At 41.1% G+C, this 17,500-nt stretch overlaps 1 protein-coding gene across 1 annotated transcript in view; it reads left to right on the forward strand.

The window, feature by feature from the left end:
• LOC137991413 (uncharacterized) overlaps window positions 1-17,500 on the forward strand; it is a 96,002-nt gene that overhangs the window by 46,505 nt on the left and 31,997 nt on the right. The window contains exons 47-60 of the mRNA XM_068836510.1: window positions 1,334-1,698; window positions 2,105-2,384; window positions 2,516-2,803; window positions 3,798-3,848; window positions 5,407-5,774; window positions 6,412-6,694; window positions 8,671-8,777; window positions 9,485-9,674; window positions 11,016-11,306; window positions 11,691-11,969; window positions 12,858-13,184; window positions 14,004-14,303; window positions 15,103-15,554; window positions 16,242-16,533. Of these exons, the coding sequence (XP_068692611.1) occupies window positions 1,334-1,698; window positions 2,105-2,384; window positions 2,516-2,803; window positions 3,798-3,848; window positions 5,407-5,774; window positions 6,412-6,694; window positions 8,671-8,777; window positions 9,485-9,674; window positions 11,016-11,306; window positions 11,691-11,969; window positions 12,858-13,184; window positions 14,004-14,303; window positions 15,103-15,554; window positions 16,242-16,533 (3,873 nt within the window). The remainder of the gene's footprint in view (window positions 1-1,333; window positions 1,699-2,104; window positions 2,385-2,515; window positions 2,804-3,797; window positions 3,849-5,406; window positions 5,775-6,411; window positions 6,695-8,670; window positions 8,778-9,484; window positions 9,675-11,015; window positions 11,307-11,690; window positions 11,970-12,857; window positions 13,185-14,003; window positions 14,304-15,102; window positions 15,555-16,241; window positions 16,534-17,500) is intronic.

Consider the following 17,500-nt stretch of genomic DNA (forward strand, 5'->3'; position numbering starts at 1 on the left):
AAAAAGGAAATGATTTTTTGATCATAGTAGCACTTTATCAGTTATTCCATGAGCGCGCGTTGGATATGAGATGGTAAATAGCCAACGAGGCGCGTATCGCCAAGTTGGCTATAACCAGTCTCATATCCAACAAGCGTGAATGGAATAATTGTTGTATTAAATTCCTTTAACTCCAAACGTTTGGAAGTACGAAATACGAGCGAAAAAGGGAGAAAATCTTAGCGAAATCTAAAAAGCTTGATGAAGATGCGATGTTGTGTAATACCTTGTGGTCAGACAGACGCAGGCTCATCACAAAAACATTGCTTACCTTTTCGCATACTTCTAAGCGTTGGAATTGATCCAAACTTTCCACAAAAACGTTTTTTTTTTTTTTGCTTTATTCCGAGAGAAGTTTGCTTTCCGGCGGAAAAAGTTTTAGTTTAGCAACGCTTAGCGCAATCATTTACCATATTAGGCCAAACTAAGGTATATGAGCTGATAGGAATTAACTGATTAGAGTGTAATGTGAAGTGCTAGTTTTCTACCCTGTATGAACCATGTGAGCGTTAGCCCCTGCTAATGGAAATGGGCTCACACAAGGACAGAGAAAAACTCTGACCAGGGTGGGAATTGAACCCACGACCTTCGGGTTAGATCACCGCTGCTCTATATACCGACTGCGCTACAAGGTCAGACGGGAGCAATCCCACCCTGGTCAGAGTTTTTCTCTGTCCTTGTGTGGGCCCATATTCGTTAGTAGGACTACCACTCACATGGTTCATAAGGGGTAGAAAACCAGCACTTCACATTACACTCTAATCACTTAAGTCTGTTTAGAGCGGTTTTCAATTGAGTGTCGAAAGTAATTAGATAATAACTTTGGTTTATGATTACTTCACTCAGTGATTGGTTCAAAGTTCTCGCGCCAATTTTTCAACCAATCAGAAGCGAAACCAAAACCAATCGTGGCTCGCGCGTGCACATTTTCCCGCGCTTTGTGTCGGCTACGTGTAATTACTTCGAGTTTTGATTGGTTTACTGGATTGTCTCCGTCCTTTTTGATTGGCCAAAGTGATTACTTTGGTTTTGGTTTTACTCCACTCGATTGAGATCCGCTCTAAATATAAGTGCTACACGGCCAACGTTTGCAAAAACGTAATAATTCCTTGTATATGAGCTGATAACCGAGATTGAGTGAACCAATCAGAGCACGAGAAATGCATTAAACGAGGTTGAAAATGTAATAACAAAGGATATTCGGAGTATGAGTAGCTAATTTAAAATCAGAGCGCGCCCTCAACGCTATCCACTGTTTTAGTGCATACTAAAGTAATCTTCCTTCCACTCCCAGCACCACCGGTAAACCCTACCCATTCCTGGATTCTGTCTTCATTGAACGACAAAAAAGTCCCCGGTAACCCTCCCCTGACTTCGCACGGTACCCTTGAGCATGTCCTAGGAGGAGTGAATTTCGATGGTGCCCAGGCCTCTCTGTCCGGAACCTTGCCCAGCGCGTCTTGTGTGGTGGACCCAGATTTATGTATTGACGGATTTGCTGTTGGAATGAAGCTGCGTTTCGATGATTTGTCGTTGAAAACCAATAAACCTCAGTATGTGCTTGATACTGGAGCAAGTGACAATTACAAGGGTGTTAGCATCTTCGTGCAACTCAGTTCACTCTATTTCAAGGTTGCAACCTCGAACGCTGCTTATCAGGTGAGGCTACAACTGTTCGCAGCTTTCTCTTTATCCGTGCAAAGTGCGATTTTAGATGTGTACGTCAATACACGCGGGCGCGATGAAAGCAGTCTGGTCATCTGGGATAAGTGCATTTGCGTTCCCCTTTCGAGCGAAGGCTTCGCGCACACTTTTAGCCAGTTTGGATTCTAAATCACCGTTTAGTTGAACGCTCTATGAAAAGAAAGAACTTGAGCCTGGAACATTTGATACTTGCAATTTTTAGATGATACGACCAGCCATTTGGACAATATTAAGTGATACATCTATCCCGAATATTGTCTGATCCCGCCTCCACATAGCTATACATGATATTCTATGCATGGTAATTTTTTTTTCTGGAAGAAAAGAATAGTTACTTTTTTTTTTTTTGGTCTTTGTGAAGACGTCCATTCCAGTCTATGCAAACAAATGGTTTTATGTCATGGGAGACTTCAGCAGGAAAACTGGGTTGCAGATCTTCTCCGATGGTGAACCGGTGGATGCTGATATACTAGGCTCAATTGGAACTCACGAAGCTTACGGGAAAGATCTTAACTTCTTCGTTGGCAGTTCAATTGACCGAGGCTCACACGGAAGGTTCCAAGCATCCTCCATCTCCACCTTCAAGGGACGTCTTTCTCCGAAAACAATATCTCATATTTACAGTTATTTCTGGAGACAAGGTAATGTGTTTTCCATCCAGTATATTACTTTGCAGTTTAATTGTTCCAATGCCGCTGAAATTTACAAAACAAATTTTCAACAGCTTTGAGACGCTCACCTCAGTTTATTACGTTTCGCCTTTTCTTTTAAGGTTCTGAAGGGGAAGGTCAGAAATACTTCATGACGTTGAGACTCACAAACAACATTGGACAAGATGCTCTAGTTTTCTCCAGCGACAACTCAGTACCGAACGGTATGCTGGTCAAAAAAGGTTCGCGTCTCACGGTAATGAAGAGCTTGGTGTCCAGATTGCCAGTAAGCTTCGTGGCCATGGACGAAAGCACCAATGCAAGATTGTATCTCAACAATTTGGGTAAACTCAAGGTCATGTCGTCGCATTCACAAGATGACATCAATGAAGTGACTCTAACGCCATCCGGTAAATACAATCTCTTTTTACTCTCCTACGGCCAAAAACTTTGCCTCCATTTTTATGTAACTGTGTAAGTTGATCAGTAGAAGCACCTCGCTCAGCGTGACCCATGAAAACAAGTCCAAGAGAGATGGCCTTGGAAAATCTGAACGAGAGAAATATCTGAAAGAGAATTCATGCGACTTTGTACGGTTTAGTTCTCAACAGCCGGTCTTTTAGAAAATACTGCTTTCAAGCGATATCGCCTGTTCGAACACCAAAGAGATATCGTAACATAATCGTAACGCGTTTAAGGTTTTATTATTATTATTATTATTGTTTTGGTTTGGCTCGCTTATTCAATTTGCAATAGGCCGAGTTCTATATCAATATTCAGGCATGTCTACGAGTCTTTATGCTTAAATATCTCGGCTCAGTTCTGTTTTGTTTGTTTCACAAGTCTCATGCAAGGGTGATTTCTAAACAAAATAATATTCAAATTTAACCATAAATCCTCCTAGCCATGTGTGAATATTGATATATCGAACGTGGCCTATTGCCAAGTTGGCCCTAACTCTAACCCTGCAGAAGGTCGCAGGTTTAACTCCGGCTGGACCAACTCTCAGGGCCTTTAAATAACTGAGGAGAAAGTGTTGCCTTTATGACGACATATTAGTCTTCTGGGATAAGGACGATAAATCGTAGGCATAACCCTGTGGGACATAAAAGAAGCCACACACTATTCGCAAAGAGTGGGGCATGGAGTTACCGGTGTTGTGGTGAAGCTTCATTTCATTCATTCGTTCGTTCGTTCGTTCGTTCTTTTGTTCATTCATTCATTGGGTGGGTGAGATCGCTTATAGGCCGATAGCGGCTGCAAGTGGCTTCTGTATATGCTGATATCCGGTCTCAACCCATAGATTATCTGTAAAGTGGATTTGAATATGTAAATAGGAAATGTGCTATACGGATTCATTACCGTTACCAATTCTGTCTTGGTCTGGCTGGTTTTTTTCCTTAGGAGTGAATAATGATCAAGCTTCTGTACTTCCACCTGTTGCCATCATCCCAGGTTCGTTTACTTTTTAGAACGCTCAAGCCTCATTATAAAATCCCTATGTAGTTTTGCGCCATTTCTTCATAGCAATTGATGTTTGTCCGAGAGAAGGTGAAACTAACCAGGGCGGACTTATTTGAGACCCTTTTAGCACTACTCTTATATCATAGTGCAGTTAACCTGGGTAATTATAATCGCCTTTTGCACGCTAACCTGGCCAGCATTGCCAGGATAATATTGAGTCTTGGTTGTCGTGGGATTTTAGATCTACAGTTAGTTCCTGCAGATTTACAGGTTCAGTTCTAGTTCAGTACCACTTGCAGGTTAGCTTGTTGCAGTTGGACCTGAAACTCTTTTTTCGCGGTCATCGTTTACTTCGATTTCTTCTTGGCATAGAAACGAGAACTTTAAGGATTGGCCAAAGGAGTACATGCATACCTCTTAACTAACCGAGTTCGAAGGTGGTGCTGAAATTACAGCCCTCTTCTTTTCCAGTTCTTTTTCAGTTCGTCTTAAGTTACTTAAATCGCACAGGATTCAATGCAAGCTGTGTTTAAGAGTGTAACCCGCTAAATAGGACAATCGTAGGGCTTGTGATCTGTAAAATATGTAGTAATACGATTACTATTTAAGAAATAGAAAACATGTACCGTGTTTCTATCGAGTTATAGAAACAGGAGTGAAAGTTTGGGAGAACGAGAAATGCTGTGGGAACACGAGCCGCAGGCGAGTGTTTCCACAGCTTTTTCGAAACACGGAGTACATGTTTTCTATTACTTTTAGAAAACAACGCGACAAGAAAAAGGAAAACAACTTGTTAACTCTAATTATCAAAATGCACTACGTCAACAACTCGTGCTAGTTCTGTGTCTCCATCGAGTTATAGAAGCACGATTTTTAACCAATCAGCGCGCGTATTTTCTTAGGACTTTTTTCTAAAATTACATAGGTGATTATTGAAAATTCTCTGCGCTGATTGGTTGCACTTGAGGTGATTATTAACTTCTTACTAACCGAGCGCGATGGCCGTACATATTGGCCCGAGGTCGTGGCAGTACTGCCCGAGGTCCGTACAAAAACGACCGAGGGCCAATATTCCCCAGTACGGCTCGAGCTAGCTCGGTTAGTAAGTAGTTTATTATATGGTTTTTTAATTACCTTTTGCTTTGTTTTTGCAAGCCCGTAATCGGCCTGTGGGCATTACGGGAGAATAATGCCCTACAATTCAGTCACAATTAGCCAATCAGAGCGCGCTTTATATCGGCTACAAACGCAAGCCATATAATAATACGCAATAATCACCTTGGCGGTTTTTTCTTTTTTTTTTTTTTTTTCAAAATGGCCGCAAGCCGTTTTGTCCAGGTGACACACGAAGAAATTGATTGTTTTAAGAAAAACCGAGATGAAGTCTTGGTCTTTATTTACCGATATTTACCGAGCCATCGGCGAGTAATTTTTCATTAATCGATACCAGTACCCAGTACTAGTCTTTACTTAGATGTAGTGGTGCACCACTTGAAAATGTTTAGTCAAATAATTTGACTGCTTGCGTTTCCTTTCATTTCGTATACAGCCAGTCCAGTCAGCCCTTTCCACTCATGGTCATTCATGTACAAAGTACACAACAAGGTCATCGGTTCTCCACCGCTGAACCTGTTTGGCCAGGGCCTTATTCAAGATGGTGGTATGCTATTTGATGGCATCAGTATGTTCGCTAACGCTGCGCTGCCAAAGAGCGATTGCCTGCAGGATCCAGAAGTGTGTTTGAACGGATTTTCCGTGGGCGTAAAGCTTAAGTTTGATCAGGCGGACATGACGTATCCAGTACCCAAGTACATTTTCGATAGCGGCGCACGTAGCCTCACCACCCGTGGAATATCTTTGTACCTTATGAATGGCAACCTTTTCGTTGAACTGGGTACCGCAAAGAAAGCCTGGAAGGTATGTTCAGGGTGAGACATGTATGAGTAAGGCTATACCTTTCATTTATCTATAGGGCCGCAGTTCCGAGCATTATGATTGATGTTATAGGTAATGTTTCATGCAATTTCAGCTGTTTTTTAACGCCCTTATATTTGCGACACATTAATTCGCTTTGGACATTAAGTCATCTAATAGGCCATTTGCGAGATCATGTCTGCCTCCTCTTCAAACCGAGTCTAAGTGCGAAGTTTTTGTTATATGAAAATTAGTTTTCATTCATATGTTAAGTAGAACTAATTACCATCACAAAAACTTCGCACTTAGACTCACTTTGAAGAGAAGGCAGACATTAACTCGGAAATGGCCTATTGGAAGTCGAGGCAGATCTTAATCACCAGGTAGAGGGGATGATTGGAGCTGGAACATCTTCCTCGTCAGTGACTAAATCATAAAATAATAATGGTTGAAGGAATTTGTCATAAATGTTATTAAATCCCTAAAATGTGTTCCACTTTCCGCTACATCTTACAAAGTAGTGTAAAAGGCAATTATTTATGGGACGATCGAGAATCATTCTAAGCGGTTCCATTCTTGATCGAAATTTTCTAGGACTTTAGAGTACCGTCATTCATCGTCATTCTTACGTCTTTTTTAGGCCCAGATGAAAATAGAACCCGATCGTTGGTTCTATGTCAGTGCTACATGGAAAAACGGGCTCGGCCTTAAGCTTTATTTGGATGGAAACGAAGTGGCATCAGATGACCAGGGCACAGAAATTCAACTTCCTCTTAACACAAACAAGCCAAACGTGTGCTTCGGAGCGGATGTCAAAGGTGCAAGCCAGTTCGCTAAATTCACCCTCGGCTTGTTCTCGACCTTTAACACATTTTTGTCGCCGTCGATGATGCGGTCTGTGTACACATTCTTTTTCAGAAAAGGTAAGGATAAATTCAAATTCTTTGGAATTAAATATGAGTATCCAATTAGCATTGTCACCACTAAGGACTGGTGCAAAATGACCGTGGACATCTCCTGGAGGTCGACACTTATGGCCATCCCTCAAACTGACATTGGACATTTCATAACAATTACACGACGCAATATCCCATCTTAATATGACAAGCTTACCGCTGTAAAAATAACGAAAACAGGCAGAATTGGAACTTAAATTCAACAAAAAATAGCGTTTCAAAGCTAAGCTAAGCTAAGCTGATCTACAGTACTTAAGTCTAAAAACCCCGTTGAAGACGGTTAACTTTCAATTGTTTTGCTGGGTACTACTATGTCAATACTCTATAAAATTCGACTTTCCAGGAGCTTGTCTCGTTAGTCTAGTGGATATCGGAAACTGCAAGGTGAAGCCATCGATCCGGGGTTTAACTCTGTGCCTCGTCTATTGTGAATCTTTTCAGCTTGTTTAAAATGTTTGTTTTGTTGAAGTAGATTTGAAGTCAAAAGTAGATTGTACGTCGTGTAAGTTGAATAAAAAGGGAAATGTCAGTTTGAGGGATAGAAATAAGTGACGACCTCTCCTGGAACTTACACAACTTAATAGACCGTATTCATAAATGGCGGCCATGAAATTATTCTTTTGTCTTGATGCTAATTATCCTCACTAGCCTCACTTTGGAGCAAAAATTGTTTTGAATTTTGTTCGTGCTAACGAGGCTAGTGAGGATGATTTGCATAAAGACAAAAGAATAATTACTTAGCCGCGATTTATGAATACGGTCTATAGTCGCCATTTTTGTATATGTAATCCCATGGGCCCGAGGGCAATTAAAGATTAATTTCACGCGTATTTTCAAAGTTTTCCGACGACGGCAATTTGGAAAACTTTGAAAGTACAAGTGAAATTAATCGCTCATTGCACGAGGGCACATTGCGATTACACGTTTATCACTTAAAGGGCAAAGTTATTGAGGGAAGCCCGTTCAGTGCCGCGACAAACGACAATTAACACGCTCCCATTCGGTTAAATTTCAGTTCAATAAATAGTTGCTCCCAACAGAAATAGCGCTTAAAATGTATTTCATATGTGGACAAAAAAGTAGTTTAGTCGGGTAGAAGATTTTTTTGTAACTTTGCTGGCTGTGAATAAGCAACGGTCAACCAATCAGGATCAAGTAATCATGCCCTCTTGATTACCAAAAGTGCTGTGATTAAGGAAAAATGCCCTCCGTCTCAGCCAATCAGCTTTTAGTAATTTTTACCCATATGTGATAAACAATGTAAGCGCACCGTTGTATTTAAGACCCGCTGTTACAGTTATTTCTTAACGTTTTTCGTTTTCTACTCCAATCATGTACAGTACCAATTTATTCTGCGTCAACGGTCATTGGTAACTTGAAGTTTGATGTGCAAGGTCATTTTGAGCCATAGAAACAACTTCTTACTTACCGAACTAGCTTCCTTGGACCTTGGTGTGGTCTGAAGCTACTGTTCTGTCACTCTTTTATGCACCGGGAAAGTTAGTCGTGACATCGCATGAGTTGATACTGCCCCTGTCTCGATTGGCATAAATTCCCCGCCATCAAGACACCTAAATACATCGCTAATTGTTTCTGTGATGAATACCCCAGGTTGTGATCTAGTCTACCAATTCTATATGCGGAGCGTTGTGCACTCACTGCGCTGGATTTAAATGAGGAAGGTGGCAATGGCTTATTGCTTTGCCAACCTTACATCAGGCAGGGCTATTTGTGACATTCTGGTTGGAAATAATGACCTGCTGGCCGCACATTCAAAACATGACGATATTTTTCGTGTGCTGCGCCCTATTTTTTTATTTTTTTTATTTTTGGTCCGCCCGGGGACTTCCTTTCGCCTTCAGCCAGGGAAATAAGAGATCAGCTGAAAAGAAAGTTGAGCCTAATTTTTGAAAAGCATTTTCTAATTGTTTCGTTGTTTTTAGGTATGCCTTCGGCGCCATCTGATATGATCAAACTCCGAGTCAAAAACGTATATGACAAAGATGTGCAGCTAATTTCCAGCGATAAGGATCCCCCTCAGGGTCTGCAGGTGAGATCATTAGTCGTTTTTATTCTTGACTCACACATGTCCAAAATGACAAGAAATGATATTAACGTGAACTAAGCGTCATGGAATGTCTCTTGCCCTTATCTCCCCAGCCAACCCATCACATCAACCTCGTTCCCAGGGTCCCCGCTCCAGAGACCCTGGAAACGAGGTTGAGCATCGCTTGAGTCCAAAAATGGTTTCATTACATTTCCTCTCAATTTTGATTAACTTCGTGAGATGTTCGTCTAAGCTAAAACGTCGACTGCCTTTCTACAACAGTAATCTTTGCGTTAGCGTTATGATGTTTAGGTTGGGGTTAGAGTTATTTTATAACTCTGGTTTGCGTGATGTATAACACACATTCCTGGTCATAAGTGTCCTGTCATGACGTCACAATAGTTACACTTTTTAATGATACAAAGATCATTCCCTGTTGTCTTTACTGAAACCCAAAAACTCACTCGAAACAAGGAAAATATCTGTAAAAGCCATCCATAGCAACCAAATATTTTTGAGACTGGATGTGGTAAGTGCTCGGGAGAAAATTTCACGAACCCAAAGATTGACTTTGTTCGTGTTTCTACATTTTTCCTCCTCCTTTACCAAGTAAAAAAAAGGGAGAAAACAGTTTAATTTTGAGGTTTATACTGGAATGCTTATACTAGAGAACATTTTCTAATGGTTTGCTTTTTTTTTTTTCTTATCAGATTCTTAAAAAATACAGCATGGAAATCCGTAAGGAAAGCCTTGGAGCTCAACCCCTGACCTTCACCGCTAAATCAGGGTCTGTCAATTTACTGCTTAACAACCAAAACTCTCTAACCGTTTCACCAGAGTTAACAAGCCGAGGGTCATTCTTTGTTGTTGTCTCCAAGGACAAAATTGAAGGCGTTGGAGGTAAGCGATACCAAAGTACTTTACTCTTGCATGGAAAAAGGACGCAACTGCTTCGCACGCTAAACAAGCGATGGGAAAAGGCCTTTTAGCCACCGGTAGTTCGCCGTTACATCGTTTATAATTTGCTTTAATTGAAATCCTTGCCTTGCACATTCCGATATTGTCGAGCTTAGTACTCCGACTCTATCGCTCAGCTCTTTCTAATTAAATTAGCGCCGAACTGCATGTTAGCTCGGAAGGTAGTAGAGGTCTTGGGTTCAATTTTAAGTGACTCTTAACTCGGCTCATTGATGGCTCATTCGATCGATCGAGTGGTGTTAATTGATTTATTGAACGATTGCTTGCTTGCTTGAATGATTAAGAGACCGTTTACATGAGGGAGGGTACCCTTAGGTAGTGGGGTTACCCTGGGTAGTAGGGTTTCCCTTCTCTTTTATATCATGGCGTTTGTTCTACATGCGAGATAGGGTGCCCCTGTAGGGTAGGGTAGGGTTTCGCTATCTTGAAGGTAGAGAAACCCTACATGGTAAGGACAAGTTTAAAAAAACAGAAACAGATTTTATTTACAATCATCTCCACATTGTCCAAAAATAAACAAAAAATCAACGTGGAAGTTAAAAAAATTCAAGATTTCTGTCCTCGGAACATGGAATCCTGCCATCTTGCGGCTGCAAGGGACGTGAAACTATGATTGCTAAATGCGAGCTTGTTCTTTAAGGAACTTCAACATTTAACTAAGTTCACTTGATGGGTCCACTTAAACAAAGTTTGGTAGAGACATCTCACTTCAAAGATGTAATTGCAATATTTTTGGGCTTACAAACACTGTGGCCTTATTCGCTAAAGAAGCCGGATTTTTAAGATTCTCAGATGTTCTTCCGGGCAAGTTCTCTCCAAAACGAAGGCAGTGACCCCCCATTTTTTTAACATTTCTGACATCACCAACTCATCATCTTTCAATGGTAAAATTTGCAGAAAAAAAAAATCAATGTTAGAAAATTTTCGCGCGAACGTCCTTAAATGATATGGAAATACGTGGAACAAAACTTTTTATTCGCAAAGGGTTTGAATAGCGTCCACCGTTGAGTTAGAAATTGATTTTATCAAACGAGTTGATAAAGGTCGAATAACCACCGTGAAAGGTTTGGAAAGCTGACGTTTCCAGCGTTAGCCTTTCGTCAGAGCGAATGGTTATTCGACCTTTATCAATCTCCCACCGACGCAGTACCACAGTTTCTTTAGAAACTAAAATTCTGTCAACGTTGAGTTAGTCGAGTTGGTCCATAGGTTGGTTGATTGATTGATTAATTGATTAACTGATTGATTCTTTATTTTTAATAGACCGATCAGCCGTTGGTACATATTACGTATCTTTGAAGATTATGAACAAATCTGGGAAAAACATTGTGATAGAATCAAGCGACGGCGATCAGCCTCGGGAGGTGAAAAAGGGCTTTATGATGATCTACACCCGACCCACCAAGGGCAACTCTGAAATCACGTTTAAGGCCCGTGATTCCGCTTCACAGCAACTAATGAACATAAATGGCAAGGACTTTATTAAGGTGGTACCCACGGAAGTTAAAGGCCCACCCACTACAGCTGAAGTCCTTGCTCCGGGAATGTCTGCAGGTTAGTGATGATGATGATGATGATTATGAAGATTCGCGGCAAAGGGGCCATACCGGAAATATATAGGTCGCATTATCAGGTAGCAACAATCCTAACAAAGCAATTTTTTTAATTGTTACCAATTCTATCTAAGGATTAAAGTTTCTCAGGTTGGCCTCTAGTCTGTTTGGAACAGTTGCCATGACTAGACCAAAAAAGTTCCTAAGGGTCGATAGACGAGAAAAAGCAACGTGGTGTAGAAATGACTTCAAGATATCTTTGCCATTTTGTCAGGTTGTCCGTTTCCCCTCGTACCCTAACTATTGCGTGGACTTAAATTAGCACATTCCACGCTGATGGTTTGGAGCTATTTTGTCCTTCAAAGCCGGCTTTATGTTTTTTCAGGTGGAAAGCAGTATTACACAAATGTTGTCTTCAAAAACATGGCTGGACAGGACGTTGTTATCCAGTCAAGCGATCATAGCCCCGCTGAAGGCTGGAAAATCAAGAAGAACTTCATGGTAACCGTCACCAAAGGAACATTGTCAGCGCAGTCTGTTACACTTCTTGCGTTCACTAACGACAAAAAGCGTTCGCCACTGGCCTTGAATGGCAAGCTGGAAATTGCTGTCACACCGCACACGACCAAGGCCAAAAAGGAAGTGATCGTAATTAGCAAGCAAGGTGAGAAGCATGCGAAAGGCTTTTCTTTGTCTTTTTGGTGCGATCCGAGTGATTTTTTTTCTCTCTTTTTTGTCTTGCCCCCGTTTAAGTTAAGGTGGCTCCAGTTCTCCAAAGTCTGGATATTGTTCAGTTGATAGATGACGATTCAGCTTTGTCATTATTTAGTTTTAGTCTTATCCTAGGAATCACACAATTGACCAAGCTCTAATTACAGTGAGCTCCTCGCAAATCAAGAACAGCAACAACGGGAAGTCCGTGTTCTCCACGAAATTTTACGAGACAAGGGTTGCTAGACAGGGCCTACGATTCATAGTCCTCACCGGAAATGACTTCAAGGTCCAACCATTTAGCAGATGAAGTTGCAAAGATAGCACTATAGGGCTAAAACCTGCTGTCAAAGGGCATTTAAAGTTGCAATGCTTAAACACGTTACAACGATCGTGTAAATGCCGAAGGGTACCTGTCCCATGTTCGTTTTATTTTCGATTTTGCTTAAGTACAAATGTCGATAACCGTTCTTTTTAATTTTTTTTGTTTATTATTATGCCCTTTCCTTATAGACTCAGGCAGGATATTCGGCCTTATTCGGGTATATCTTAAACCAGCATTGAATGTACAGTCGGATTCTCTTCGTGCTAAAGTATTCATGTAATTAGCTTGGCACTCTTTTATGCAAATTCGTTTCAACTTAGCCTTTTCACAAAACGCATTTTGTCTTTATGTAACCTTAAAAGATGCACCGAAACGTCAGTTTCTATCACTTATATTTCTTGGTTTATGTATTTCTAAATCGTTTCTTATAAGTCTGTTGTTATTATTATTACTATTATTTATTTATTTATTTATTTATTTATTTATTCATTTTATCTATTTTCTTTTTTTGCATAGTGACTGGTAGTAGAAAAAGTGACGTTCCTTCTTCCCGCCACATCATCGAAAAGCCACCAGTTTATTATGTGACGCTGAAAGTAAGGAACCGAGCAGGGAAAAAATCCATTATAGCCCCGAGCTACAAGGGACTTAACCAGGGGTTCCATATCAACACTGGATCAATTATGAAGATCACACGAGAGTTCCAAAGTTCGGAGCCCCTTATCTTGAAAGCTTTTGATCCTGACTCGCATTCACAGATGATGATTAATAATCGAAAGAGCATCGTTGTTAAACCGGCGAAATTTAGAGACGAAGTAACAGACGTTGTGATTTCACCTCTAAGTAAGTGTTGCTGTTGTTGTTGTTGTTGTTGTTGTTTTTGATTTTGTAGTAGCAGCCTCAGCCAATTCCAGACGCCACAATGAATAAACCAATCAGAAATTGTCGAAGGGACTCGCAGTCGAGGCTCTGCGCGCGGGCAAGCGTTCAGCTTCTGATTGGTTGACAATGTGGTGCAAGATTTTGGAAGGCAACTTTATGTTGAGTAATGCATAACCATAGTGAATCAGGCGGAATTCTTTTCAGGCTCAACTGAAATCTTTTAATTTGTAGGGCTGGGTAGAATAGATCAGTCGTTTTCTCCCTTTAAGTAAAATCTGAAGTTTTGAATGAAAAATTAAATAATTTGTAAATGGTTCGTTTATAGCAAAAAAAGCTCCTAGCTGCTTAGCCAGTTCGCAGAAAAGTAACAAATGGCTGAGGGCGGCCAGTTGGCTTTTTGACGAAGCGTGTCGAGTTCGTTTCCTCCGATGGCAAATCCGACGAGTGGTCAGACACCTTTTTGAACCGGTGCAACCTTACTTTAACCCAGGGCCCTCCACATTGAATCACGCTGTGTCCTGATAAATTTTAAAGCCCTGGGCCCAGTTTTTCAACGCTCGATTAAGCTAATCCCGGATTACTGGGAAAGTACATTGCAGTTTATTTCGTCATCGACAAGATTTTTAGCCGGCAAAATTCAAACTTTTTTGGTGTTTTATCCGTGTTAATCAGCTTTTGAACGACTGGGCCCGGTACTTATATTTCTCTCAGCCTTTGCCATTGTTTACGTCGAAGACTTTTGTCTTTTTGCTTCTTATCTTATTCCTTTCGTCCGATCAGATGGCCCGCTGGGACCAGAAGAACACTACATCACCTTACTTCTGCACAATAAAGTGGGCCGCGAAATCCGAATCGAGCCCTCCAGAGGCCGCAAGGGTGGTTATGTCGTCCCGAAAAATGGCTTCCTCAGGGTGTCTATGATATTTCCCAAGACTAGCGCTGCAGCCGAGTCGGTGACGTTTGCTGCGAAGGATCTGGAAACGGAGAACGACCTCGAGATTAACGGAGACGTCAAAAAGGTTGCTATAACGCCTGGAGAATTCCCGGATGAAGTCAGCAACATGACTATCACTGCTCCAGGTAAGTAGTTTAAGAAACGGTCCAGATAAGAACGATAGCAACAACGGCAACGAACATGTTGGAATTCAGTTGGTATGCAAAAAGGTGATAACTTTTCTATTGTCTGTACTTACCTCTGATTGGCTTAAACAGCAAAAGTTAACAAAACTTCATAAAAGCAGTATTATATTCATCCTTACTTTCCAACCATCTTCCATCTTTCATCTGGTCTCAGTTTAAATGAATTCCACAGTATGTGGGGAACATGTAAAATTGTAAACGTTTCTTGGCTTTTGTTTTCAACTCTTGTGATTGGTCAAAATCTTTTAACACAAAAAAACACCCTTTCAAAGTGGGCTGTAAATGAATATTATTGCGTTAACGGCTTTCCTGTAGGTTTATGCATTCTCTGTGTAAAAATGATAACATTCCTATGTGGGGAAAGCCCCGTTGCCGCATAACAAAGGAAATTGCTATCCACCTTAACACGGATCATTACTTAAAGGTTTAAATTCTCACTACGCGTGTCATGATTTTCGATGTATTAGACGGTTAAATAATCATGTTTTATTTAGGCTGATTTATCCAGTTTTACGAACTTTTGTTTGTGATAAATTTTCAAAGTAAACTGTGTGCATCTTGTGACAGACAAAGTGTGAGTGGATGATAATTTTTACGTATCTTCTTAATATTGTGTTTTCCTTATCTGTCACCCTCATGAAAGCTTGAAACCATTTACAAATAATGTACGTTGGTCCAAAGCATAGCAGTTTTTTGTTTTCACTTCCAAAGATTTTTCTCCAAAATTTATTCCCTGCAGCGCCGTCCATCAAGCCAGTACACTCGTGGTCAATGCTCTCTGTAAAAGACAGCCGCTTAGGAGGAGGCCTTCCCCCACCGAACAACAAACTCTCTGACAGCAGTACCATCTTTCATGCGGCACATTCTGCATCCACGCAAGAAATCCCTGGGAACCCGGACCTGATCACCCACGGGGAGATGACTGTCGTCAGCGGGGGTTTGGCCTTTGGTGGACAGGAATCATACGCTGTTTCACAACTTGCCCCTGATGACTGCGTTGTTAACCCGGAAATGTGCGGCGATGGGATGTCCTTCGGCACGAAACTCAAGTTTAATCAATTAGGAGACGACGCCCAGCCGCACTACATTGTGGACACTGGTGCTCATGATAAACGCATGCGCGGATTTTCTTTATTTACCGAGCGAGGCAAGTTGGTGTCCATAGTGAGGTCTGCTGATAGAGAGTGGAAGGTGAGTGAGACTCGGTACTGTGGAGTGGAATCTACCGAAAGCAGAAAGAATATCTTGTACACTGATGTGTCTGAGGGTTTATACGCAGACTGCGATGATCGATGTTGTTGTCATTCCTCGCTTTGACCGTTTGTCGGCTCCTCGTCAAGAGCAAGGATCAAGTTCCAGTTTATTCTGGAAACGTCAGGAAACTTAAAAAAGTACTGTTAGTAAAAATGGTGACTTACACCTTGTTGGGATTTGTTTGACGCAATGAACCAATAACTAACTTTGGATTCGACGGTATTTTCAAGACGGCCTGATAGCTTGCTTGGTAGAGCGTATAGAGCACAATCACACTAATCCTTTTTCTGGTTTCTGTCTTTTTAAGTTGTTAGTTTGTTTTTCTTTCTGATTTACAAGGCTATTTGGTTAAGTTTCACCTCTTGTTCTCGTGTTTTAGTAGATGAGAATTTAAAATCAAACATGGAGCCGTATAAGCGTGTCCAAATATCGATAAATCGAACGTGATCTGTTCTACAACAGTGAGACCTGTTACAGCTTCTGAAGTTGCTTGGTGTATATGTATATTCTCAATTTCAAACATATTTATTCTCTTTTTTTTTTTTCATTTTTTTTTCATGTCGTTCCATACTTCTTTTCTCATCGAGACTTGATTCCAACTTTGTTCCTTTTACGCACGCCCAGGTTGAAAGCCCCACCGTCCAGAACGAATGGGTTTACGTTATGGTCACGTGGAACAAGAAGGAGGGAATGAAAATGTACTACAACGCGCAACTGCGAGTCCAGGATACCACAGGCAAACCAACGCGTATCACCAAAGTCAACTCATTCAAGAATAACTTTGCAATTGGTCGCGAAGTGGGAAACAACGGTCCGTTTCACTTTGGAAAGTTTGACATGGCTTCCTTTACCACCTTTGCCGGACGTTTGCCGCAAGATGACGTAAATGCTGCATACATATTCTTCTGGAGTGGGCGTAAGTGTTGCCTTGTAGCCCACTGAGGAAACGATTATTTTGTTTCGAAACGCAAATTCTGACCTTTGCACTCAGAGCGGTTTTCAATTGAGTGTGGAAAGTAATTAGCGAATTGCTTTGGTTTATGATTACTTCACTCAATGATTGGTTCAAAGTTCTCGCGCCACTTTTTCAACCAGTCAGAAGTGAAACCAAACCAATCGTGGCTCGCGCGTGCACATTTTCCCGCGCTTTGTGTCGGCTACGGCTAATTACTTCGAGTTGTTTACCGGATTGTCTCCGTCATTTTTGATTGGCCAAAGTAGTTACTTTGGTTTTGGTTTTGGTTTTACTACACTCGACTGAAACTCGTTCTTTCTCCATAAATGCTCGTAATTAGATTTACGGCCAGTTTTGACATCCAACACGAAGTGCTTTCTACTCCCAACGATAGGCCACTTCGGAAAATACCATATTACTGTTTTGTTTTCCCCTAAAATTTTGCGTAACCATTTTCTCCAGTTTCTCTTGGGACTTGCAATGGTCTCAATAGTAAGCAAGGGCAATGCTTATGCATAATTTGAGGGGAAAAACAAAAAGTATTACGGTATTATCCCAAGTGGCCTATAAGGCAAGAGTTAGGGTTAGCGTTATCTTTTTGGTGCGCGTAAAGGCAGATGTTAAAGAGGCTATGTCACGCAAAAATGTCACGCAAAATGATGTAATTTCATGACACCCTAAATGCCCAAAAAGTAGAATGAAACATTGCAATAACCACTGAAAACTGTTGAACAACATAACGGAAATACAGCAAAAGTAAAGAGAAGCACGGATGGATACAAATGGACGAGATTGAAACGGATTGCATTTGGGTACTTTATGGCAAATCACCTGGGTAAAGGTCGTTTTTTTCTTGTCATGTAAAGAAATTCCATATGACCATTTTCGAGTTTGAAACTCCTGTTCAACAGAAAATAACGTGACACAG

Source organism: Montipora foliosa, chromosome 1, assembly GCF_036669935.1.
Source record: "Montipora foliosa isolate CH-2021 chromosome 1, ASM3666993v2, whole genome shotgun sequence".
Lineage (NCBI taxonomy): Eukaryota > Metazoa > Cnidaria > Anthozoa > Scleractinia > Acroporidae > Montipora > Montipora foliosa.